This window comes from Coturnix japonica, chromosome 21 (genome assembly GCF_054131305.1).
Source record: "Coturnix japonica strain WE chromosome 21, WE-NBRP24, whole genome shotgun sequence".
Classification (NCBI taxonomy): Eukaryota; Metazoa; Chordata; class Aves; order Galliformes; family Phasianidae; genus Coturnix; species Coturnix japonica.
In genome coordinates, this window is record NC_140683.1 from 3,900,108 (window position 1) to 3,927,283 (window position 27,176).

Below are 27,176 nucleotides of genomic sequence, written 5' to 3' on the forward strand. Positions count from 1 at the left end.
GTGTGCTGTACCCCATTTCTCCAGAACAGAGTTTCTGCTGCTGCAGACATCTGCCCTGGTGTAGGCTGTCAGGTGTATCAGGGCTCTAAACACAGGCTGATTTTGTGTCTTTGCTCATAACTGTACAGGTGAATAGTATCGCTGCTGGCTCTGCTTAGCCAGTACAGTGTGTCACTACACACACAGGACAGGTTAACAGAGAATGCAGCAGGTTTCAGTAGCTCCCTTCTGTATTCCTACAGCAGGACTTTGTAGCTGCTGAGCAGATTTGCTGTTCAGAGTTATGGTGTGTGGCAGAAATATCGAGAAACAGAAGCTTGTGGCTGAGCAAATGGTTATAGACCAAAATCAGCAACCCAGAAATCAGGTAATCACAGATGGTGGTAACTGGGTCTATTTTGTACGTGTTTTTATTGCAAACTTATTTTGAGAGAAATTCTAAATTATTATTTTTTTGTTGTTTTATTATATTTTTTTTACAAATTATAAAATTTACAATTAGAAAAGAAATCAGGATCACAATTAACTACAACAAATCCAGTTTTGTGAAAAAATATATTCAAAAATTAAATATCAAAAGAAAGTTAAGTTCATTATTGGAAAAAAAAAAAAAAAGAAAAAAAAACAAACAAAGAACTTTCATAAATTATTTAGCAGAAATGCTCAAGACACTGACGAAGTATTTTTACACTTTTCCTAGTACTGGCTTTGGGTGCTTGAAATACAAACATCTGCTCTACTAATCCTGTAAAGCATCTGAGCAGCAGCAGCCTGCTGACTGCCCCGGGAACAGCAGGAGATGCAGACAGATCCCCTGCTTGCAGCTCTGGGTTTTGGTGTCTGCTGCTGGGGGATGTGCAGCTACTTCCTGCCTCTCACCATATTTCAGTAGCTCAGTAATAGTCAGTTCTTACAACACAATAATACAGGTCAGAGTAAAATTTGTTCATTCAGATCCTTTTGCTGCTTTCGTTTTTCTACAGTTTTAACACAAAAGAGTGGAGCAGACCTAAAAAGTAGCTGTAATTCTCATCTCCTGGCACCAACCTGGAGGTTAATCAGGACTGTTTGGGGAAAATCAGAAGCATATTTTAATCTTGCTGTAGCTTTATAGGATGGAGAAAAAACACACATACCTTTGCAATTTAAGTAAAGATTATGCAGTAGGACTGGGGCAGGACATGAAACGGGGCTCTGCCTCAGCCCACTGACACGAGTGTGAGTCCTTTGTCCCCAGGAGATAAACCCACCCTTAGCGTAAGGCAGGGCAAGTCTCAGACCAGGCCTGCGTTTTTGTTTCCCTAGAGACGCGGTAACCAGCTCTGCACAGTTCTTCCCCTTCAGACCTGCTCTCCCAGAAAAGCATTTCCTGCTTCATTTGTTTACCCCCTGTTGCCCAAATGCTGTTAGGGAAAAAACTGCACTCACTGTTTTCTTAAGGTGTGCAACTGAATTATTCCCCCTGTAGCCAGGTGACGGGACAGTGTAACCATCTCTATTCTAGAAGTATATTAGACCCTCCTAAATAGCGTCTGGAAAATACAAAAAGCAAATCATTCTCGTTAAAAGTAACAGCAGCATTGCTAATAAACAAATCAAAGTGACAGCAAGCTCCCTGAACTGATGTTAGGTAGTTTCTGTAGTTATTAGTATTGTCCTCTCCAGCTCCTTCCCAAACCACAGCCAGGTGGGATCACCACACGCTCTTTCAACTTTCCCCTAATATTATATATTAGGGAAAAGTGACCTTACCTATGAAATATTAACGAAGTCACACATTCTAATGGTTTCTTTTGTTCTGTTTTTTTCAAAATGTTCCTTCTTCACCTTACATCAACAGTTTCACACATGCAGAAGAGCTGTTCTTAATTGGACAGACCTGATCGGTGGTTTTGTCTCTTCCCTTTGCTTAGAATTACAGAAGAAATTAACAGCTACAGTTTGAAAAAAATAATAATCTGAGAGCAAAAGGAGCGTAACAGGAGAGCATTCTCTTCCAGTGGCAGTGAGGTGTGGGGCGCAGATTCACACGCTGCTTATTAATCGTATTTTGGAGATAAAAAAGCAGTCACTATTTTCTAAATATTTCACACTGATTCTTGTAGTAATTATCCTGAAAACCTGCTCATTTGAGACCTTATTGGGCCAGCTCTGCTGTGGTTCTTTCTGCAGGCTTTACCACATTATGCTAGAGGAAAAAAACAGGGCGCTCATCAGCTAAAACAGAAACAAAGGAAGTAAAGCCACAAAATTAATATCCCTTCTTATAGCAAAAGTAGAAAATGAATGCTGTGCTACAACCCAAAAAATAGTTCTATATTAAAGTTCAATATATTCTTTATTTAAATTCCACTCTTCTGTATCGATGAGCCCAAACCTGGCCATCCACAATGGTACAGGCCTTGAAACAACTCCTTTGCCCCTCTTCACACAAGCATCATCTAACCTTCAAATGCTGAATGTCTTACTAAGGACTGTTGTGCAGTCATGCTATGGATGCCAGCTCTTTTGCTCTGTGTGGATGGCAGATACTGAGGCTAGGAAAAGATGGGGGAAAAATCCATTGTGCTCACTTCAGTACTGCTCAAATCTGATCACAGAAACGTTTTAATTTCACAAAAGGTAATTCTGTAACCGGTCACTCAGTCTTAAAAAGGCACTTAATGTATTCCTATGTTTTAGTCTAATCTTAGGAAAAGATTTTATTGTCTACTGTAGCAAAGTGGTTCTTAACTCTGGTCCCATTGTGGAAGGACAGCAGCAGCTCTGGGAATTATATTCCATTGGTCAGCCACCAGCCTTGGATTTACAGAGGGAGCACAGGCACATGTATTTCTGAAAAAAGTTCTTAATACTGTGGGTTGTTCCTCACTCTTACTTACGTTCTTACTTACCTGTGTGGTGCAGTTTATACTTACTGCAAGGCAGTGACAGTTACTACAGATATGAGCCCTTGGATGACTGCAGGACTTGGCCCGACCACCTCCCTGACCTGCAGTACTGCATTCTGTTAGTGGTTCTAAATACCCTCTCTCTGCTGTGCCGCAGCCACCACTTACTTCTCAGTAGCCCCTCCTGGATGTTTTTTTCTCCCTGGGTTTCACTGTCCTTGCTCACAGACCAATTTTCTACAAAACTTTTATGGAATGAGCTCTAATAACGTAACCAGGATCTTTCAAGCAGTTGAATATTACCAGGTTAATAGGAGGCAGTTACCTGTGTCCTGTGAAGGAGCTTAGAGCAGAACAGACCTGTCCTACAAAAAAAACCAACACATTTCAAGACCTAAGACAGAAATACTGCAGCAGTTCCATGATTGTTAAAGGATGACTTGTGGCCCTAATTCTTATATCAGCCTCTCTGTTGGTGGCAGCTTGATTACGTTCCACAGTTCCACACGAGCACCATCCTTTTCTTGCCGGCTTGGACTGTATCTTCCCTGAGTTGCTCGCCTCCTCTTCATGGCAATCACAGTGGCTGCACCAACTGCAAGGAGAAGGGCAGTTCCCGCAGCCCCAACTGCTCCCACAACAGAGGAGTTGCTAAGGTGTGCCCACAGAGGCTGCTGTGACAGAAGAGGGTGTTACTGAGAGTCTCCATGGACAGGCTGCATTTCATATCCCTCATCACAGTCCCCACAACCTCTCTCTAAACTACCATCAGAATGACAACAGCAGTGCTTGACTGGAACTTCCCCCCTTTCACTGGCTGTGAACCACGGTCCCCTACAAGTACAAGCAGTACAGAAGCAGTTTGGTGACTCTTCCTGCTCACCAATTCCCCTCTGTAAGGCCTAAGTTCAGTATCTGGCAACAGACACTGCAGGTACCGCCAGCACTGGTTCTCAAACCTGCAAAGCTCCAACTGTACCTCTGTTGTGTGGTACCCATGGGAATGTCTAACATTACTTCATAAACCAATGATTTCAGTAATTTGTGACAATTCCCTGTAACACTGTGTCCATCACAGGGCAGGAGGTCACAGCTGCTGTTGCTGTTGAAAACTGCTTTTTGAGAACAGATTTGAAAACCTCATATGCCTGAGCTGAAAAAGCTTTGAGTACATTAAGAAGTTTGTGAAAAAAACAGAACACTGTGTATAAACCAGTCATAAATACCTTCTATCCAGTTCTTCTTACAAGTATATACAGATCTTTGTTAGTGCCTAATTTAACCCTCTACCTTTTAAAATGGTTTTAAATATGCCATTGCTACATGAAAAGTGTAATGCCAGAGGAGCTTCAAAGCTGGTGCACTTCAACAGCTTCTACTGAGGTAAAAGTATGGGACAGCCCATGGGGCAGGAAAGAATGAAGTAAAGAGGCTCACTGTGAGCCAGTGGTGTGCAGCTGACTCAATAAAATGAAACCAGCTGGAACAGCCACCACATATACAGACTGCCTTGTACTTCTAAGTCCAGGTCTTCATTGCCGTGCCTTAAAGAAACTGAGATAAGAGTGGATCTGCTGCTGCAAGTGCTGGAAAAAGATCAAGGTCAAAGCAGACCTTGCAGGTGTGTCTCCTTGCCAGGGCAGTGCCTATATTAACCGCTCTTCAGGTGGCACCTTTAGGACACTGTCCATCTCCAGCCGAGCTCCTGCCACTTCTTGCTGACTTGGGCTGTAGGTTCCCTCTGACTGGCGCCTCTTCCTTGCAGTGAGAATCATGAATATGAGACCAATACTGAGCAGCAGTAAAGAGCCACAGGCTACAGGGACAGCTACTTCAATTACTGGGGAGGGAAAGAAAGCACCTGGAGTCCCTTTCTGTAAAAGAAATTAATGGAAAAAACAATGAAACTCCAGTGGTTACAATCACCTGTCCAACAGCTTAAAATGGTCAGAATAGAGAGAAGAAAAGAAAAAAGGCAGATGATCTGTACCCTAATGGAAAGGGGAGGTACAGGGCTTGAGGGCATCCACACAGGGAATGCTTGTGTTCATCTTTAATCTCTCAGCAAAACATGTTTAAACTTTTTTTTTTTTTTTTTTTTTTTTTTTAATGGATTACTTGTGATATAAAGAAAACTACCAACAGCTCCTGAAATTTTCCTCTGATTCATAAGTGGTGACATCCAGCAGGAATATTCTCCAACCAAAGCTGCCAGTTAACATTAGGACGAGTTACAAGTTCGGATTTACTGATGGAACAGTCAAGTCAGTCAAGTGGGCACATGTTGGGAATGACCACAACAAAGAAAGGTCTGCTACCCAATACAGTAAGTCCTGACTGGCACCGGGACAGCAAAACTAAATGCAGTTTGTGAGACTCATCTTGGGGCTACACAATTGCTACAAAGAAAAGCTGTCCTTTGCACGCAACGTGCTAATGAAGGTAACTACTGCTGTTCTAACTGTAACAAATGGCTGCGTGTTAGGAGCCTGCCCAACAATTTGGACAGCATTAGATTAGCTGAAACTATCCAAATAACATCACACTCCCTATTCTTTCCATATTGTTTTCCACAGGACAGCCCCATAAGATTCAAATCAAAGTAGGGATCTTTTAAGGAGCCTCGTTACTGTTGTAAGACTAAAATACGTAGGTGTCACCAGTATGATTTAACTGGCAATTCAAAACACAAAAATTACAAAGTCAAACCAGACTGACGTGAATTTTTCAGTAACGCTACGACTTCCATGAGCAGGAGAATGCTATTAAGAAAAGTTCCGTGGTGCCTCTGAAGGCAATGCAGAGCATTCAGTCAGCAGTTACAGAAACGAGCACAGCCACCTTGGTGAGCTTTATAACACTTGAGAGCAAAAGATTTTAAATAATATCAATACCGAATGGTGAGCTCAAAACTTATAAGTTAGAAAGACATACTTAAATGTCCACACTATGTAAAAGATACAGTGAAACAGACTCGAAGACAGCTTGCAGCAGGAAGGGAGATGTTAGGTAAGTCAGTGCGTGGATGGGAGATGGAAGAGATAAAAGGCCCAAGTACAGAGCAGAGAAACAGTCAAATGAGCATCTTCTGATACTGGTGGAATGAAGGGGGCAGGGAGCAAAAACAAAGAATTATTTTTTTTTAAATGTGGAATTTTATCATTAAAAGAAACCCTGAACAAAAAGCCTGAAACCAAGAAATATTTCTCTTTGCTAAAAATACCATCTGCTAAGAATCTAAGCTCGAATATTTACTGCTTTTGGATGCCAGTCTCTGCCTATGTCACAGAGCAATACATGACAGAAGGACTATTCCCAGACTACCTGGAAGCTCTTCTTCCATTTTCAAATGACTGCAGTTTAAGTTGGTTCTGAGAATGCAGAAACTCAAGCCATGCTCTAGCAATTAGTTCTAGTTTTGGACAAGCATGCAGATTAGTCACACTTTACCAGTGCTACAGGAGGGAGATTTTAGCAGCCTACCCTGCTGCCTGTTGCATGCCCTTTATTTGATGCTATTGGGAGGAAGGAGAAAGAGCAAGAGAATCCAGCCAAGGCCTTTGCTTCTACAACTGCCGTTCACAGCATACATGCCTGTTAGACATTGCCTGTCCTCCCTGACGCCACCACAGGCACCGTCCTTAACAGAGGGAAAAGGCTGTTCTGCAGGAAGCAGTGGGTGTGATGAAAACGAACCCAGAGAATCTACAAGAAGCGTCCAGGGAGGGAAGAAACAGATACCTGAAGGAGTCCATGCATGCAAACTGGAAACATCAGGGGTGACCTTATGGTGCATGCATTATGTAGACCTAACTAACAGCAACAGCAGCAGACTCCACCCTGGTGCACACAGCCTACTCCATGCAGTATTGGTTAGTACATTCCCAGGTTACCAGACAAGCTATCTGCCATGCACCAGCTTTACAGAAAAAAAAGCAAGTGTGTGTGATGTAACAGCTTCAGCACAGGAAGGATTCCAGTCTCAAACAGCAATGCTTTGCTTATGTAGAAAAAGAAAAGCATTGCAGAAACTGCCCATCCTGGCAGAAGTAGACACAGCAGATAGAAGCATGCTACTTTTTTATCACATTCAGCTTGATGTATCTGACTGTCATCTCTAAACAAATTTCAAGGCAGATGATCTTTGGAGAGAGAAGCTACTTTGTAACTAAGCTCATCCGAGACAAAATGCCAACTTAAATTCCGTTCTCCAAGAAACTGGGAGGGAGAGCAAAGTGATGAATAGAAGAGGACAGAGTAAAAAAAAAATACATCTTAACACTTGAGACACTATTGTATTGTTTGGTGCATCTTTGTCACACTGTGTGAACTCAGCTGGATCAACCATTCCTGGTTTATGCATTTTATATTATCCAGTAGCTTCCTACTTAATGTAAATGGGGGAATTTTATTCACTGTCAACTTGTCTTCCACATTCTTTCCTCTCCTTACTTATTTACACTATTGACAGTGAGAACAGCCTTAGCACTCCACAAGCATTATATTTACTGCTGGTCATTTCCAGCTTTGGATCAAATTCATCTTCATTGTCTTCATTATTTGAAAAAGATATAACTACAATATCTAATTTTCCTTTTGTACCACCACTGTGAGCATAAGGCAGATGTAAGTAATACTGTCTTTTGTAGGTCCAGCTGCAATAGCCTGATTATTGTCCAAAGTACAAATCTAAGGAAAGTCCAAGAGGCAGCTCTGTAAACCATCTGGCTGCCTACAAGGATACTGAGAAGAATTTGTTGCAGTTAAATGTTGAAGACAACAGCAGTGCCACAAAATTGTTCCACATTTCAAGTTTCTTTGGCAACAAGTGTGCTTACCAGTGTGCTTTAGCCAAGGCACAACACACCAGCAGTCACTACTTCCGCGGTACCCAAGGATTCTACACTAACCCTACTGCTGATGCTTCTCATAATTCAAAGTTTGGAAGAACAGAGAAGAGCTTCCAAAAGCAAAAGGAAGGAAGTGCTTACGTTAATGTCACAGCGCTCTCCAGTGTAGCTGGCACTGCACAAACACTTGAATTTGTTCTCGGAGTCTTGACAGGTACCTCCATTCTGGCAAGGGTTTGGATCACATTCGTTTATATTAATTTGACAACTGGAAAGGAAAAGCTATTAGAGTTAAATGAAATTTCTCACGTACGTTGTTGTGTCATAGAACACGAGATCAAACAGCCCACAAAAACCTCATTTATATGAAAACTTCCTGTTACATCTTTCTTAGGTGCTTTCTCCAGAGTCCAGCAATGTGGAAGTTTTACACATGCTAATTGTCCACTTGTCATTTCTGTATGATTGACGCCAGTATGATTCTCTAGCATAGTTAAATAATCCTCACGAGGCAAAAGAAATACTTGGAAGTGGAGCATGCTGTGAAAATTGATACTGCTAACAGTATAATATCAAGCCCACCCATTCTAAAAATAAACTGTATACTTTGGAGGAGTCATTTGTATGGCAAAAGGACATATAAGAGGTATATAAGAGGATGAAGCATTTGAACCACTTCAACTATCCCACTGATGTAAAAATACGAGCAAAGAAAAATAAGACTTACTTCCTTCCAGTGAAACCTGGCTTGCAAGTGCAGTTGGCTCCCCAGGTCTCAGTGGTGCACTTGCCACCATTCAGACAGGTGAAGTTCTTACCACACTGCTCAGGTGGGAACGGCCATCTGGGAAAAGCAGAAGATCGCCTTTAAAAACATCAGCTGTGAGGAAGGTAAAAGCATACTTGGATACAGTGAAGTCTGAGCTGGCAAGGGTCATAAGCAGTCATTGGCTTTTCTAGGAAGGGCTTTGACACAGTTTGAGAAGGGAAAAGTCTCAGAAATAATCCATAGTAACCAAATATTACTTTAAGCATCCCCCAAAAAGGAGTTTGTACAACTTATAGAATATGTGGTAGCAGTGCATCAGTACTGGGACCCATCTCACAGTTGCCTGTTCTTGCTGAAGAAGATAGAACTAATGACAGGATATTGTTGGAATACCAAACTGCACCACAGCTGGGCCAAAAAAAGGAAAGTGCAAGCACTAGATAATTATCTGCAGCAGAAATGGAGCAAGGAACAGGAAATTCAACCTGGGTGGATCTGAGAACTGAAGTTCAACCATTTAAATGTTTATCTCGATATTCTGTTTAAACAGCACAAATAGATGGAAGTCTAACTAATATGTTGATTCCTACTTCCTTTAGCGATATGAAGCATATCTTTGTAACTAAAATATGCTGGAATTTTCCAAACCAATGCAAATGCTATAAACGTTATTTTAAAAAATTCCCCAAGTGCCGAAAGGAAAAGTCCTATTTATATGGGGTTTCTCTATCCTGACTCAAAGCAAGCAAGGTACCCACTCGCAGCGAGGTCCTGAATACTGCGCTGGGCACTTGCAGGAGTAGCCATAAACCCCATCAATGCAGGTAGCTCCATTTTGGCACTGGTGCCGCACACAATCATCCACATTGATGTCACACTTCTTCCCGATGTATCCCCGGAAGCATTCACACTGAAAATCTGCTAGTCTATCAGTGCAGTTCCCATGAACACATGGGTTTGACTGGCAGTCATCAATATTAATCTCACACAGCAGCCCCTCCCAGCCACCACTGCAGGCACAGCTGAAGGAGTTGAACAAGTCCTTGCAGATGCCAGCATTGCTGCAAGGGCTAGAAGCACAAACATCAGCCCCTGTGCAGCCTAACTGGACAGTTCTTCTACTGGACTGCTGGAACTGTTCTGGCTGAGGATATAAGAGATGGGAGGTGAAGGGCAGGTAGATCCCTCCTATCTTCACTTGCCCTAGGCAGCCTGTGAAGTTTTCAGCTAGAACAATCAGTGCATTGTTCTTTAAGAAGTCCAGGTTCCCAGCATTTCCCTGCAGAGTCATATTAACAGACCCATCCAAATGAGCCACCCATCTGGAAGACAGTGCAGAAGGTTCCTCCATGGACACAGAGATTGTGTGCCAGGCACCATCCGTGACAGCATTCTGGCTCATGAAGCTGACACCTTCAATACTATTCCCACTCCTGATGTCAACAAGCAAGGAGGAGTTCTTAATAGCTATCTGGAAGGAGTCCACTTCTTCTACAGCCCGAAGCAAAACAGCGTCTTCGTCTCTGGTTCTGAAATCCACGAGGAGGCTGCCCAGAGTTCTAGTCACTGATGTATTGGTGGTAAATTCAATGGCAGCAGAACTATTAAATGTTGCATTAGCCAGACCTATAAATAAAGGAAAACTGCATCAGGGGTTTGAAAGACAGTAGGTGTAATATTTGCAGCAGGCCAATGCAAGTTTCCTGGCAAGTTTCCTCCCTTAAGAATCATGTAAGCTTAACGTGAGTAGGATTAGAGGCTCAGTGGCTGGCATCATTAAAGCTCTTCCTGTTTACAGTTACACTTCTAATAATAATATGTAGCTCTTATCTAGCAATTTTTACTCATTGATTTCACAGCACTGTACACAAAACTTTTTCTTACAGAAGAACTAGGATGTAAGTCAGGAAAGCAACACATCCAAATCTGCTGAAAACTGGCGAACATCCTGAGTTCCTGGGCACTTGTAGCCACTAAGAACACCCCTTTCAAAGCAGGGAACCATAAACTAACTAGTTTTCTTCATTCTCTTTGGTTTGGTCTTAGTTGAAAACACATTAATTGTCCTAGTTAAACAATGTAAGACTCTTGGAATGAATGAACATTAGAGAAAAAATGCAGTGTTGCTAAGGCATGCAGTCACTCGCTAATAGAGGGCAGGCTCCTTCCTGATCAAGTCTCAGTAATAGAAGAAAACATCTTTGAGTGTTACCTTCACTCTATTGCACACTGGTGCTAAATCCATGAAGTATGTGCTGCCTGTAGCAGTACTTGGCCCCCATTCTTAGCGTGCTAACTGCAGCATGTGTTTATCAGAACAGTGAGAACTAGGAATACTGGTTGTAGACCCTAAGGACTAACATAAGCAGGATAACAGTACTCACACACATATCCTGCTGGAACATCTACACAGGTGGTAGCTTCAGGACATGGGGCACTTTCACACCAGACTCTCTCTTCACAAAACTTCCCAGTGAAATTTGCTGGACAGCTGCAATGGAAATCATTCCAAGTGACAATGCACCTGCCACCATTCTGACATGGTTCAGACTGTAAAGCAAAATAGCACAATTTAGGAGCAGTACAATTCGTGTTTAGATCTAAGAGAACCTGGTGGAAGAAAATGTGACAACTGGTGTTCAAATTGAGAAAGAGTAATTAAAATAGTGACTCAACGGCAGCAAAGGAAGTACAAGAGCCTTTATGCAAGCTACTCCCGAGACCCCCGCCTCTCCCTATATACAGTGCTGATAACAAAGTCTCTACAGATAGAACTCCATCAGTTTAGAAAAGAACAGCTGGCGGCACATCTGCAAGGACACTACTTCAGAGGGCATCTCATCCACACATCACACACAGCTACCGGTCTGCAGCATGATGACCTTCAAGCTGCTGCAAGCTCTACATGTGCAGATGCATACAAGTACTACTGTAGTCATGGTTTGGGCACCAGCCTAAAGCTTTCTGTGAAAAATGTGGCTATTCTGAGCATATCACTCCAGCCAGTACAATGTCACTGATGGTGGGGAGAAGGAAATGTCCTTCTTTGCTATTATTATTGTTGCTACGGCCTCTGATATTAATTATCTACCAGTCTGCTATTCTTCAGGTGGGCTTTTTGGTTCTTTTTGTGTGTGCGTATTCAAATCAAAGCAAACAGCTGCCAAAATTCAAAATATAACAGGAGTTTTTCCCATAGTTTAATTCTAGAAAAGTCTGTCGCTCTCAGATTTGAAAAGTTATATGAAAAAAAAATAAAAATAAAAGGGCAAAGAGAGGTAAGAATTTCCATCACAAGAGTGCAGCCCAACAGTGCAGGTGTCCTGTTCTGTTTCCCTGGTACCAGCAACAGCCAAACTGTTCTGCAGTCACACACTGACAATAAACAACTGCACACGTACAGAGAGAAACAAGACCTCCTACCTTGCAGGTGTCATCAGAGATGCATCCATTTACCAGATTAATATTTCGAGTCCTGTTAAGTTCACCTGGCAGACTGTAGTTCTCAACCTGAAAAAACTCCACTTTGCGGCCATTCAGCTGGATGTCTTGCAAGCAACCTTTAAAATACCCTCCCCACAGGTCAGTGCTGTCTGGGTCAGGATGTCCACCAACATACACTTCATAGCCAGTTAAAAGAGGCCTTCCTACCAGTTGTCCCAGCTCCACATATGTGTCTTTTTGGTGAGCACCAACAGTTCCTCCTTGGAAAGACAAAGCTACCAAATGTCTTCTCCCATCAACTAAATTTTCTGGAAATGTCACAGTATCTGTAGATAACATCTCAATCTTCAGCTTGCCATTCTTCAAGTAGATAGTGAGGCAGGGGTCTGTTTCATTGCTGATTTGCAATAGTAAACCATTAGGTTTCAGACTACGAATGAAAAAGGAGATGTTGAAGTCTGTACCAAGGCTATCAGAAAGGATGAAAGAGGAAAAGCCAGTAGAATTCTCCAGGCCAAATGTTACTGCTGGGTGTTCTGGAAGTGAAATGAAATTAAATGTACATCAGCTCTCTGACACAGCAGAGCAACTTTATACAAAAAAACATACAAACAAACAAAAAAAAGGGGCAAGACTTTAAGTCTTATGGGAATAAAAAAAGGCGAAGAAGTATGATTTTAACTCAGAAATGCTATCTTGTTTATAAAGCAATACATTCCCATTCACTTGAAGCTCAAGCTCAGCTTCTCACAGTAAAACAATTTCCCTACTCTCCTACAGTTATTCAGATCTGATACAAAGATGAACCGGGGCCTCTGGTTCAACAAGGAATAATGTCTGTACCACAAATCTGATCAGAAGTTCAGCAGGAGTGAGTGACAGGGAATCAATAAGAATTTTCTTTATGAAGGGTTTTGCTTTATTCTTCTCTCTGGTCAAGTAAACAATAATGCTTCTGTAGGTACTGTAAATGCTTATCTAGTACCTTAGAAGCACCAACTGACAACGGAGCTGGCAGATGTAAATCACATGGCACTTACCATATGAGCAAGCAGGGCCTCCATACGGCCTCAAACAGTCACACCTGAATGTCGTCCAAAGGTCCACACACAGCCCACCATGAAAGCAGGGCTCAGAGAGGCACCACTCAGTGCGGTCACAGCCCTGTGTCACAGGGGAAACCTCGCTCACAGGGAGAGCCACCGGGAGCACAGCTTCAGCATCCACCTGCAAGTCTTCCAGGCAGCCAATAAAGCCCTGCTGGCTCTGTGTGTTGTTGGCCAGTGGATCCTCAGCACCTCCAATATACATGCTCTGGAAGACATGTGGGATCGGAGTGGCGTTGTGTGGGACAGGAGAGCTCTGCATGCAGACACCTGCATCACAGGAGTCGTCCCAGAGTTTGAGCTGCACAGTGTTCTGCAGAACAACTTCAACCTTATGCCAATGGCCATCATCAACTCTCAGCCCCTCCAGCAGCAGCAGGTACTCATCCTGCCTCTTCAGTTCTGCATGCAGAATGCCATCAAAGAGCTCCAGGAACAAGTATTCATCTTCATGGCCTCGGTAAAAAAGGATGGCGCTGGGCAAGGTGGTTCGGAACCGGAGGGACACACTGGCAAGCTGCTCTCCTGCTCCCTCCCTCCTGCTCTGATTGTTCACGGGCAGCTCAACGAGGAGATACCCTCTGGAAGCAAAGGAAAATGTTGTTGGTGTGGAGCATGTGGCATCATAGAAACCAGGCTGGCACTGGCACAGGTGGCCGTGGCTCTCAGCTTGGTAAGTCGGGATACACAAGGCCTCATTTTGGCAGTCATGTGTCTGGCACCCAGTGAGCTTGACAGAGCAGTTCTTCCCTCCCCATACAATGCCATCCTGGCTAGGGGCACAGTGGCAGGTATAGTCAGCAATGCCATCCTCACAGACAGCTCCATTCTTGCAGGGACCCGCCTCACACTCATTGATGTTAACAGCACATTCCACACCTGCGAAAGAGATTTAGAAATGGGATCTCACTGCAGGGGATTGCAATTCCCTTCCCCAGAGCCAGCCTGCTAGGCACAGCGACCTCCCCAGCACTGCTGCTCTCTAAGCCATTCTCTTCAGGAAAGCACAAGAAGCCCAAGAGCTGCCAGCATGAAGCCCTGCACTCACTGCAGAGCAGCCTACTACTAACATAAGAGCAACAAAAGATAACTCTGTGCTGTCTATCCAGATACTGCAAAGATTGCTGTTTGTAGAGCTTCAGCTCTACAGCCTGTGTCATCCAACAGACTCCTCTGTCCTTTCCCAGACAGTCTCAGGCAACACAGCTAATAAGCATGCAGGGAGAGCCAGCAGAGGATATTAAAGGGACAAGACAGCCCAGACAAGGATTTTATGCATCTTCCACACATAGATTTGGTGCATTTAAACTCAAGTCTGTACATCTGACTGAAGCATGTTCTAAGCACCACTGTTGGGGCATCTAACTCGATCGCCAGCCAGGAAGTTACTGGGAAGCCACAATTAAGAAAATTCAAATTCCATGGTTAGGAAAACAGAACCAGACAGCCCTCCTGTTGTAAAACATTCACAAAACTCAGTTCATTACAAGAAAGGAACTACACATGCTCCACAGGCACTCTGTCCTACTTGCACCAAGCTGATTTCAGTTCTTTCCAATCCGGCAGAAGTGAACTAGATGAAGAGCACTGTGTGGCAGTTAGTGCGTCTCCTCAAGGCACGTGCATCCCAACAGGGCTCAATGAAATTACAGACCATTACACTCAAATCTAGTTAATGAAAATCAGCTGTCATTTTCCTGAGCATCTCCAGACTGACATTAGAGCCCTCCTGAACCAGTTCACTGTTTATCTAGCCCATAACATTGGTTTTCACTAATCTTCAGAGACAGTCACACAGATAAGCCAAGCATGGATTATCCTGATCTAATAGCATTACACACAGAATCTACCTAGCAAGCACAACGAGGACAGCAGAAAGAAAAAGAAGGAATTCACACACAAAGGAGGGGAATCAAAACACAAAAGACAGTTGTAAAGAAAAGCCACTAGACAGAATAGGCACGTCAAAGAGATTAGAGAGTTGCCTGAGGGAAAAAGGGATGAGGGTAGATGGTGTGTTAGGAGTACTGGAACCGGACTTGATGGCATGATAAAAAAATTAACAAAGATATGAAGCCTCTTGAATCTGTGTGCTGATGTTGTGAAGTGCCTCACACCCCAGCAATGCCTCACAGCCAGTCTTGCACAAGCATCTGGTACTGCTGTCTAACCAAGCTGCTTCACTCTTCTGAGCCCAGACATTTAGCTGCTTTTGACAGTGCTATCTGCAGATATGTGAAGGCTCAACACCATCTTCCAGTTCCAATATAAGACCTTAACATATATGTGCTCTTAGAAGTACTGAAACAGGAAGCTCTGGTAATTCTACTCTTTTCAGCTATGCTAGAGCTGTTCTGCCAACAACATTATCTCAGATCCCTCTAGGACACAGCTATACTTGTCTTAAATTAAAGGGGAACTGTTCTGTGTAGTGCCTCTAGAAAAGCACTGAATTTGGCCAGTAACATCTGCCTTGAAGAAAAGCTCAGCTTCAGAATTCCTAATACTACCTCAGCCCTTCCTTTTTTCTCCAGCAGTTAATGCTCAGCACACAGAGAAAGATCGTAACTGTCAAGGAAAGGGAAGAAGCAATGGCAGAAATGAGATTTTGGCACAAAGCTCTGACCACACTTGAAAGAAAAGCACTGGAATAAAAAAAGGCATAATGGATGTCTTTAGGCCTGCAGAACCCTCGAGTGGGAGAAGATGGGGAGAATTAAGGAACCATGTGGGGCGGGTTTTCTTTCTTATCAGTGGATTGATTGAAGGGCTTTCAGAATGGTATGAGGCAGGTTCGCAGGAGGACTTCAGGGGAGAGGCCGTTGAATGGCATTGGAAAGATACTTAGGGTCAGCAAAGTGTTTGAGATGCCACCCCTTTTGAGATCAGAGCAGTCACATTTATTTCCTTGGGCAACAAGGAGAAAATAGCATTGTTCTGAATAACAAATGGAGACAGGCCATTAATTTGTTTCTAAGATGTCTGGCTGGACCAGCAGCAAACAAGAGCCCCATTTTACTATCCATCTCTCCCTCCAGCCTGCACACATCCCCTCTGGCCAGCACTCTCCCCAGGAGCAGCAGCAAGAACACCTGCCTGTGCTGCTGTTCCCAGCTCTCAGCTGACACCTGTGGGTGAGTGCTTCACACCAGGTGGCAAATTAGTCCCTATGGTGAGTGCACAACCCCAGGCTGGTGGCTAATTAAACACCAAGCTTTCCCATGGGACACAGCTGGTGTGATTTCTATATCATTTATTTAAAATGGGTGAAAAGAATAAGCTGGCAACTTCAGGTCTTTACATGCTCCTGTCTAACCTCACAAGCAAACGCTCAGCAGCAGCAGCAGGGCAGCTCTTCCTGGAGGAATTAAAAACAAGCTTTGTCTCTATCACCCTCGTTGTTTCCGCCAGCAAACGGCCTTCGCATGGCTAAAACAGAAAAGATCTCTAAAACAACAAAAGGTATCCTTGACCCCCTAGAAGCCAGCACAGTATCAGGTTAAAGTCTGAAGCAGTTTTTAGAACTGGTAACTGTGCCAGAGTTGTAAAAATCTAGCAACAGTTTTTTTTCCAGCCAGCGTGACCCCTTGCTTAGCAGTTAGCCCTGTTCTACATCACTGCTCCTTATACAGCTTGCAATAATCACACCCTTCAGCAAGCAGCTGGCCTCCCTCTCTCCTTCTTCATTATCACCAATGATTTTTGTCAACTACAAACATCTTTCATTTGTCAAATTCTTAATTACGCCAAAATAAAGTGGAGATTTCAATTGAATATTGCTTCCTAGATGCTAATTTCAGCTCAGCAGAGAAGTATTTACTTGGGGTTTGGCTGCAGATCACTGAGTGCAAACAAAGCCAGAGATTTCAAGAAAGTAAAGGAACTTTTCCCATCTTCAGGAAAGAAAAATAATAATAATAAAGATTTTTGGTCTCAGCCATCACAGCACCCAGAAATGCAGATCATTTCACAATATCCACTACTCTCTGATTTAAAAGAAGTTCAAAACTAATTTGCTTCTCCAAGGAAAGCTCAGGCATCCTTTCCTAGGTGTGCACTTAAAGCAAGTTCCCCTTCCTGAGTCTCCTTTGCACTCTAAATTTCTAGGCTCAAACATTTACTTTTGTTCTTATTATTGGCAAAACTGTTTGAACAACAGTGATTTGTTACATTATTAGATTTTAAAACGTGTACCGAGCTTCTCAAATAGTTAAAGACTAAGAAATGCAAATCAATAGAATTAATTATGTAAAAAATTAGTAAAGTATTATTTAAAAGGCTGCTATCCGAGGATGGTTATTTTCAAACACTCCCTTCCGACCCAAGCCGCTCTGTGATTCCAGGTAATTCAGCAGCATTGGGTGCGCGGTCCCAGTAAGCGCAGGGCCAGGAGCAGTCAGTCAGAAGCTGCTAAATAAGCTCTCAGAGTGAGCATCATTTTCCAACAGAAATTTATTCCCTACATTCTGAACTGTTACTGAAGTGGTAAGAAATGTTTCATAGCTGCATTAAGCAAATCCACACGTTCAGCTTCTCTGAATGAATGTAATAATTTCTAGCTGCTATTAATGAGTAAAGATTCACTGTACTGTAAGAATAAATACATTAGAAGAAAAAACATATAAAGAAAAAGATTCTAATTTAGCTGTCACATGCCAAAAAAACTTGAAGGATTGGGTCTATTCATGGTCTCATATTTTGAAACGTGAGTTCAGTGGGGCTTCCCAGCCAACGCTGGACGTCCTTTCCCCTTAAGACAGCTGAATTCCGAGCAACCTTTCCCTGGTGCATCCTAATTAGGATTTGTATTATTACCAAAAGAAAAATGGGGGGGAGGAAGGGAGGCAAAGGGAGAGATGGGGAGAGAGAGAGAATTAGCAGCAACAAACAGACCCGGCCACAATTATATTTGCACAATTACTGCCATTTCCATGGCAACACACTGCTTTGACCTCTCTCCCACCGAGCACTACTCCTCAAGGAGATGTGGGGGAGGAGACGCAGAAGTGCAAAGGCCAGCTAAGGGTTTGTCCCCTGAGCTAAAGAATTACTTCTTGATAAAGGAGTTTTAAATCATTAAAGCAAAAAGGAAAATGGCAAAAAGATTCTATCCGAAGAAATCTAATGCTTCACAGAACTAACAGGAGACACTGACATGTTTACAAAGTACACCTGAGTACAGAACAAGGACCCGTGCCTCAGAGCAGCACCCCAGGTTGGATTTCTGCAGACAGCTTTCAGAGCAAGGCAGAGCTGTAGCAAAGACATACACAGAGTGCACTGACTGCTCCATATTTATCTTGAGGCGACTAGGAAATTCCTGGCCCTGAAGTTTCCAAAACAAAACTTTAGGTCTCTTCAAAATAAAAACATTCTTCCTTTCTAGTGAATTCTCATCCTTCTCATGCCTCCAGCTACCATTAATCGCACAGCAGCTCCCTGCCCTGAGCAGGCACGCAAACATTCAGGACACATTGCAATTACTGTATAGATCTCATTACCTGCTAGCAGAAAAATTCCCTTCAGGATCACGCCAATCAGCACAGATTTCATGGCCGACTCCTTGTGGACATTTGTGACAGTAAAGGAAAAAAAGTGGGGGTGAATGGGGGTGGGGAAGGGCAGAAAGGCTGAAGTGAACTGGCAGAATGTGTGTAAGCGCTCCCTGATGCCAGTCAGACAAAAAGGGATTGGAGATGGAACTAACCAATATAGCAGAGACCTGCGCTGCAGTGAGATCTAATCCAGCCCTGCTCTAAACCTCCCCAGCTGGCCTCTGTCAGTGCTGACACAAAGAATGCGTACTTGCAGGGCTCTCCCTCGGTGCATTACAGTAATACCCTGCAGTATCCACAGCATTAGCTCCAGCAGCAGAAAGTCAAGAGACAATCTCTTGCCCTTGCCACCTCCCAGGTGAATGTGCCAAGTTCCGTGAAATAAAGAAAAAAATATGGATTTTTCCTTTACCGGCTGAGACAAAAAACCGTATTTCCACCACCAAAGCATATGAATAAGGACAGCTCCAAATGCAGAGCGCAGCCCCAGCCCTGCTGTGCATTCAGCATTGGGACCAGCGCTTCATGCAGTCTCCTTCCTCCCTCTTGCTCCACTCTGTGCATTTAAGTGCACAAGCTTTTCCACTGTGCAGCATTCACAAAGAAAGGTCTCAAGCTTTAACTACCACATTTATGTGATTTCTAACTGAACGGAAGGAAACACCCTGCTTTGTGCTGGCTGCTCCAGTTCAACCACAGGACTGCAGAATTGAAGCTCTCTTTCTCCATTATCAATCTTACACAATCAGCTGTTGCAATTTCACTGAGGATCTGGTTTCAGAAAAATGTGGCTGCTTTCAAATGTTCCGGGAGGAACTTCTGTGTTGTGAGGAAGCCTGAGATGTTGTCATTTCTGTGAAGAAACGTTATCTGGAAGCTTCTCTCCTAAACTTCAAGTCTTTGTTAGGATCCACTTAAGGTCCCAGCAAACAAAAATTCTCTGGAATAAGAGTGTGGGAGCTGCATTAGCAGTATGACTTAAAGATATTAAAAGAAAGCATTCCAGGAACTCTTGCAGTTTGTTTACTTTCTTCTGTGCTAATTCAGTCCAAACATACCAGTCAACATACCATGTACCAGGGATATGGTGAGGATCTGTTGAGGTCAGAACTTCCCAGATGGTCACATCTGGGTTGTGTAGGCATAGTCCTATCCTCATGCAGATTTTCAGTGCCATCTATAGTAGTGAGGGTGACCCTGCCGTTCCTGTTCAAATGCAAACAAGTAGTTTGTGCTCATTCAGCTGTCCACTGCAACAGAGCGACAACTGTGAAGACCAAAGAAAATCAGTTCCCTTGAGGAAGATCTATATTTTTACCTATATATGTATTTACACACACACATACAGAGTCTCTGTATGCTGCTGATTAGAAATATAGATATGGAATTTAAATCACGCAGCATAAATTAGCACAGATTCTGATCCCCCACATCTTTCCAAATTCATTATGTTAGAAGCTGCAGTTGCTTCTTTTCCCAGGATCAATTGAAGGATATATTTAGACTGTCTGGTCTTCTCAGAGACAGATAATGATGATTTTCATACAATGCCGTGAAAATTCCAGGTCATACACATTTATGTCTAAGATGAAATACTTATAAAAGGTATCTTCCAAAGCAGCTTATGATAGTCTTCGAAGGAGTCTAAAGAAATTGAAAATGATCAGATGATTCATTTTCTAGAGGTTTTAATTCCCCCTTCTTACATGCTGGCAACCATGCAAGTTACAAGATTCAGTCGTGATTTGTTCCCAGTCATTTGTAAAACTTCTTGAGGGAGGACAGGATAAAAAAAACAGCACTGAATATGTCAGAGGCTTCAAAACAGAAAAATGGCAGAAAATTAAATGTTAACTTTGGACAGATTTCCAAATTCCACTCATTTCTCAGAAAGCAATTAGCAACTTTCTCACTCTGTTGGTAAATGTGTCCCCGAAATGCAAGAAATTATTTCCAGGCTTTAGGGACAGCCATCCTCACCTTAAAAAACAGAAACTTCATCTGCACAGTTCATATACTGCAAGTGGTGGCTCAGCAGCACATCAATCCATTATCACTGAAAATGATCATCTCTGCTGATAAGCATTTAACAAGAGAAATCTGGATCTAATCTGCTGCCTGGAATCCTCAAATCACCTCTCCTGGCAGCGGCCATGAGCACACAGCCATCTCACCTGCTCACCACACCTACATGGAGTGCTATTCTGGGACACCACTCTGCCCAAGTATTTGCCTCTCCTGCTCCTGAAGATTTAATAAAGTTGGACTTCACCCATTTCAATTAGTACGGAAATAAAATTTAATTTATCCGAGTCATTCCACCTCTTGTAACCCTCTCCAAACTGTGGTCAGCTAGCATATCTCGGGCTGTCCACTAGTCAGAAAAATGATGTAAAGGGACAGCTCAAAACAGACTACATGGTTGCAAGTATTGGCATTTCACAGAATCACAGAATGGCCCAGGTTGGAAGGGACCTCAAGGATCACGAAGCTCCAACCCCCCTGCCTGGCAGGGCCACCAGACCTCCATGTTTACTAGATCAGGTTGCCCAGGGCCCCATCCAACCTGGCCTTGAATACCTCCAGGTTCATTTCAGTTCATTTCAGAAGATGTTTTTGAACAAACAAATCTGGTACAAGAAGCAGGATCCAGAAGTGTGCGTGCTTCCAGCATTTTCATCAGATGACAAAAAGTCAAAAGGTCTCATTAACCATGGAGCTGTGCCTCAGAAGGCAGATACAAAATGGAATGGAAAGGGAGCTGGGCATGTGTGTGTGTCTCATGAAGTACTCCCTTACTCCCTTCCTCTGTAGTACCAAAGTGTGATTCTGTTGAAGGGGTAGAAAGTCCTTTAATCGCTAATGCTCTTTCTGTGGATGCCAGATCTCTACAGCAGATCTGGCATCAGGAAATACCTGTGAAAAATAAATTAAATCTGTCCAAGTGCCAACCCATATCACAAGGGCAGTTAGAAGGAAGAAGCGTCTCCCATATACTTCGTGACTCCCAAACCAGAAATTCAAGCCTATTTGATCTGGGCCGGCACACTTGCAAAGGAACAATTTACAGCTACACAGAAGGTGTCCTGCTTCTTTAAGGACAAATGACAAATACATTATGGCTGAACAAAGTGGAATGGTTGGGAAGCACTCCAATTACTACTGACAGATCAATCCTTCCCAAATTTACACCACGTTACCTTCTGATTTCACACGGAAGTACAAGCATTCCTAAGCCGTGTGCTAAAAAGCTCAAAATGTAACCTTGATCACAAGGTTCTCCTACCAAGGGAAGGTTGCAATTGAAATGATGGCGCTCTTCCCTTCTCCTTCAGGCTGACCAATGCCACAGCCTTTCTGAAGGCAGCTTCAGCAGGAGCAGAAATATGAGGAGTGCTCAAGTCATTCAAAACTTTTCAAAGAACAAATTAGTCCAATTCCACTTCAGTGATTACATGCTTGCAGGTTAAAAGTCAGTTCTCATTTCAAACAGAGGCTCCAGTCTTTTTTTCTTCTTTTTAATGTCCTGTCCTAAACCACGCACACAAGATGGATTGAAAACATTCCTATGAATAAATGATTCATTTTGTCTTTTTTACTACAGATTGACTTCTCCTAATACACTTTTTCTCTTGACTCATTCTCCTTCTTACCTCATTTAGTCTCCATGCAATCTTTTAATTCACACTTCTTATATCCTCTCAGGGCACATCCTCTGCTAAAGCACAACTCAATGCACTGGGCTGACTCTCAGGACTTATTATGTAGCTCTCTTTGGAAAGAGGCCCTGCTTTTCCAACTACTACATTTCAGAGGAAGAGCAGCTCACCTCCCTGCAGCCCTATAGCCTGAGACAGCACAGAGGCAGTTAATTTGCAAAGAATGAATTTCTCCTTACTCACACTGTTATCTCAACACCCCCCTGAATTCCTCAGACTGAAGAAAGAAAAATACCAAAAGAACCCCTGCCGCCCCAAGAAAGCGTTCTTCATCAGAGTAGCAAGTTCACTTTAATCAGCGGAGGCAGCTTAAACCCAAGTTCATGGTAGATCTAAGCTGCCACAGAAATGTGTTTTGAGCAGAAACATTATGGGAAGCTTCACAGAGTTGTTCTGTGATCCTAATATGAAGTAATAAGCTGTTTACCCAGCATGACTGTACTGGGATTAATTGACAAAGGAGGGGAGATTAATTGCTATTATTTCCCTGTCAGCTTCACTCCTCCACATGCACTCACTGATCTCACAGAGACTGCTCACAGCCTTTCACTGTGTTAATGTGTCAGAACTACCTCAGATGAAACAAAGTCCTTTACCAAAAGCAATATCCAGAAGAGCAACTTCCTTCTAATCCCCTTCAAGTACTAATGAACCCAAATTTGATGCAACAGAATGAACTCTAGCACTCCTTTGCCCATCATCCTGTGTTCCTGTCAGCTTTTCTACCCATAAGCACACTAAGAACTGGAAAGGATTAAACAGATCTGCAGTGTGGCAGAGCAAAATGAAATTCTGAACTCTGTGAGGGGTGCAGAGGCAATGAAGGAGGAAAAGGGAATAGGGCACGCATGTGAGTGGGAATTATGAGAAGCAGGATAAACTTTAAACCATCTCTTTAGACAAGACCTTAGTTCATGAGTGCAGCACTGTAACTAATGAAAAAGCAGCCATTAAAAAAATTTCAGTAAGAGTCCATTTTCAAAGGCCACACATACAAAAACAACTTTTTCTTGACCTAGCCTAAATTAGGAATCCAAAGCAAACCAGATACACCATGAAACTGCAAACAATTCAGCCCAGTTAACAGAACACGTTAACTAGGAGTTGACTTGGGATTCTGGGTGTAAAAGTACCTGTGGTGATGAGTCTTCCCAGGAAAAAGTTGGGCAGACTTGCTCCAATTCTGCTCAACCATTATGACCACAGAGAGAAAACAAAACTTTCCCACATAAAACAGACCTAAGACTCTGGAATGCTGCAACCTGCTGTTCCAAGAAATCGAAAGACAATTTTATACTGGCTTCAAGTTTTTCTTTTTCCCACGAGATGGCAGCCTAGGAACACGGTAGGAAAGGTTACATCCCCCTCAAAAATACACGATTGTGCTGGGAACCACCTTTCTTACAAACTGCTTTTTTATGCCAATTGTTCAAAACAGAGAGTACAGACAGAATTGAAAGGTGCAGAAAACTGAAAATCAACATTGTAAACTGATTAAAGAGTTAGCATCAGTCAGCACCCTCCCAACAGAGCTGATGCTGTGTACTCACTATCCCCTGGCCCACTAGGGTCAGGCAGAGCATTTGTATAAGAATCTAAACTCCCTGCTCCCATGTAAACAGAGAAGGCTGCATTTGCTCACATCACAAAGACCTTTTGATCTCCTAACCCAGCAAATTACTGCCTTCAGCCAAAAAACTCTGGCTCTTATCATCCAGGAGTGTTAGGGATGAGAGATGTTTTACCAGATGTTTTATGTGCTGATGATCCAATCTGCTACAGTAAGTAGCTTGTGACATTCAAAGTGTCATGCACCTTTTAAAATGTATTTTCTTAAGTTTTATTTGAATGCTCTTTTTGTTCATTTCATAGTTCACGTATACAAAACACAGTTCTCCCAGAAAACTTTCACTCCAGGATGCGGGTCTCCAGATAGTCTGCTCTTTTCCATACAGCTGTTTCAAATTCAAGTTTAGAGTCTATCAACTTGCTTGCTCAAAATTATGTTGTTTTTTTTTAGCAATGACAGAAATGCCCCTTCAAAGCTACTGAGTTCTACACTGTTTCTCTCAGTCCTAGTCTGGGCTACTCAGTACTGCAATCCAGTCCTGCAGCCAAACAATAACACAGCAACTCTGCATTAGTCAGCCAGACTGACCTGATTCCAGCCACCCACTTTCACCAGCCTTACCTGAATAACCTGGCAAACAATGACAAAGAAAGCCATCAACAAGGTCCACGCAGCGACCTCCATTCTGACATGGCTGGGACTCACACTCATCAATGTTAGTAAAGCAGGTCTCCCCTTTGAAGCAAAAACACCAATTGCCAATGTTAGTGCACGCATGTATCTGTGAAGGATACAAATTGAAAGGCAACTGCGTTCATGATGTTTTGCAGTTCTTTTCTGTCTTCTAAAAATGCGGAAGAATTCTGTAAACTGTGCATGTCACTCCTAACATCCTGACAAACAGATTCTATCATTGAAACAATTATGCAAAATGAAGTGAGGAAAGCTTAAGCAATTTGCCTGTGTCAGGAAAGGGAACTGTCGCAGAATTAGAACTGCTGCACAACAGTGGACTAAAATCTTTTTCTTTAAAAACAAACAAAAAAAAACCCCACCCTCCCCCAATAAAGTATTACTGTTAGTTTCTCCTTCCAAGCATTTTCCCCAGCTCTTAAATCCATGCTTTTATAGATATTTATAAACCAGGGGAAAGGGTGGGTGATATTTCACCCATCGTTTCTATCTACTCAAACTCCTGTCCATTTGCAACAGAAAGGGGGCAACATTTACCACAAAACCTACCTGCAAAGCCTGGCTGGCACCAACAGAGGAAACCAGCTGCTTGGCTGTAGCTGAAATTGCTGGGGAAGTCAGGTTGTGATCCATAGTAGGACTGGTTGGATCGCTCAAAGCACACACCTCCATTGTGACAGGGATCTGTCGCACACTCGTTAATATCCTCTTCACAGCGCTGCCCTGTGTAACCTGCCAGAAGATATCTGTATAAGCATCATGCACAACTGCACTAAAACAAGTCACCCAAGTATTGTGGTTGCCTTGAGGATGAGAATAGAAGCCAAAAGACATTGCAGCTCATTGCATAAGGAGTTCCGGAGTCCTCCAGTTTCTCCAGCACATCAAAGGAGGGAGCCAGATAACCAATTTGCAAGAAACTATTACTTTATGATAGAAAAACACACACAGGAAAAAGGCAGAAAAGAAGGAAATTTTACGGTTGAAGATCAGGGTACATTTCTGAATGAAGAGGTTCATCAGATCTTGGATGACTGGTAAAGGGAGATGCAGTGGTAGCCTCACTGTTTTGGATAAAGGAACTTCACACGGGGCCATGCTGTACGATTGTTAAATCCTTACTACTTCAACAGGGAAACTCAGCGTGTGCTCTCTGTTGCAGTATGCCCAGGTGCTGACATACAAAATAGATTTCAAACTTACCTGTCCAGCAGGCACAGCTGTAGTTCTTGATTCCTTCAATACATGTGGCATTGTTCAGACAGGGCCCAGAGGCACACTCCAGGATATCCAACTCGCAGTGGTCTCCTTCAAAGCCCGTGTCACTGCAGTCACATTTGTAACTGTGGGGCAACAAAACAGAGTGATGCAGAAGCTCCTGATTTTGTTGTTGAGCTTGTGTGAGAAAAGAGCAAATTGGGCTGACTAGAGTCAGTCTTCATACACATTTGTGGGCAGAGGAAAAAGACTGTTCCTTCTGAACAAACAAACCACACTAAAAACAGAGCAGATGAACCTCAGCAATCTCTAAACCTACAGTATGCCTGTGAAAAGGCACACTGACACACAGGTACATTCTCACCAGCTGCTTGCACTGATCATGATCTGCAAATCACTTCCCTTTGCATCTGATGTCAGATAGAAACAACAACAGGAACCACTTTCCACCCTCTTTTAATCCTCTGAGGAGTTCTGCTACTGGAAAGGCCCCTCTCATAACATGCTGCCATTAATCACTCCTTCAGTTACTACCACTGGGATGTACAAAACACTAAATCCAATTCTCTCCATGGATTTTACTCTAATTTTGGTAGGTCGCACTAAGCAGAATTTTACATCAGTCCTGGTATCTAACTGCACAAATACAGATTTCTCACCTGTTAATGAGGTCTTGACATGTCCCATTGTGCTGGCATGGCTGGCTTATACATTCATTGATGTCCACCTCACACTGGATTCCCTGATAACCTGGCATACAGGTGCAGGTGTAGAACCCAATGTGATCACTGCACAAGGCCCCATTCTGACAAGGGTATGAATCACATTCATCTATTTCCACTTCACAGTTTATACCTTGGTTAGAAAAGAGAGAAATATTTGTATTAAAAATCCATCAATGTATACATGTGCTGCTTGCATTTCTGAGCTGGAATTGCAAAAGCCATGTTATCAAATCCAACCGGCCAGCACAGCCATCTTTTCTAATTTTGCTGTAAAAACACTGAGAGCTTATGAACAGTGTGCAGTTCTTAGAGATTAAGGACCTCTCATTATTACTGGAAAATGGAATTGTTTTCTATAGACTTCTGGATGTTAGTCTTAAAACAAAACTAGAAGTAGTTTCCAGAATTTACAAAGCTTTAGTTCCTCTCATTTGGGTTTGCTGAAGCAACCAACTAGACAGCACCTCACAAACAACATTCAATTTCTGAGTAAACCATGTTGATCTGACTTGCATACACTCCTTAAAACTCTAAGAGCTGTCTTGATTGGGAACCCTTTCAGGGCAGAGAGGACAGGGATGAGAAGAATCACACTGCTAGTTAGTGTTATTTAACCTTTTGTATATTATGTAGCTC

The 27,176-nt window shown here is 42.9% G+C and overlaps 1 protein-coding gene across 8 annotated transcripts in view; it reads right to left on the reverse strand.

Moving 5' to 3' along the window:
* Nucleotides 1-371: 371 nt before the first annotated feature.
* CRB2 (crumbs cell polarity complex component 2) overlaps nt 372-27,176 on the reverse strand; it is a 67,367-nt gene continuing 40,562 nt past the window's right edge. For 4 of the 8 annotated variants that reach the window (XM_015879030.2, XM_085521059.1, XM_015879031.3 and 1 more), the window contains 11 exons: nt 26,475-26,670; nt 25,801-25,940; nt 25,147-25,329; nt 24,526-24,639; nt 12,995-13,939; nt 11,934-12,490; nt 10,895-11,060; nt 9,269-10,136; nt 8,469-8,585; nt 7,883-8,009; nt 372-4,765 (listed from right to left, as the gene is read on the reverse strand). In XM_015879030.2, the coding sequence (XP_015734516.2) occupies nt 4,538-4,765; nt 7,883-8,009; nt 8,469-8,585; nt 9,269-10,136; nt 10,895-11,060; nt 11,934-12,490; nt 12,995-13,939; nt 24,526-24,639; nt 25,147-25,329; nt 25,801-25,940; nt 26,475-26,670 (3,641 nt within the window). In that variant the 3' untranslated portion in view covers nt 372-4,537. Of the gene's footprint in view, nt 4,766-7,882; nt 8,010-8,468; nt 8,586-9,268; nt 10,137-10,894; nt 11,061-11,933; nt 12,491-12,994; nt 13,940-24,525; nt 24,640-25,146; nt 25,330-25,800; nt 25,941-26,474; nt 26,671-27,176 lie in introns of those variants that run through there. The other 4 variants (XM_032448080.2, XM_015879029.3, XM_085521061.1 and 1 more) reach the window with 4 other exon arrangements.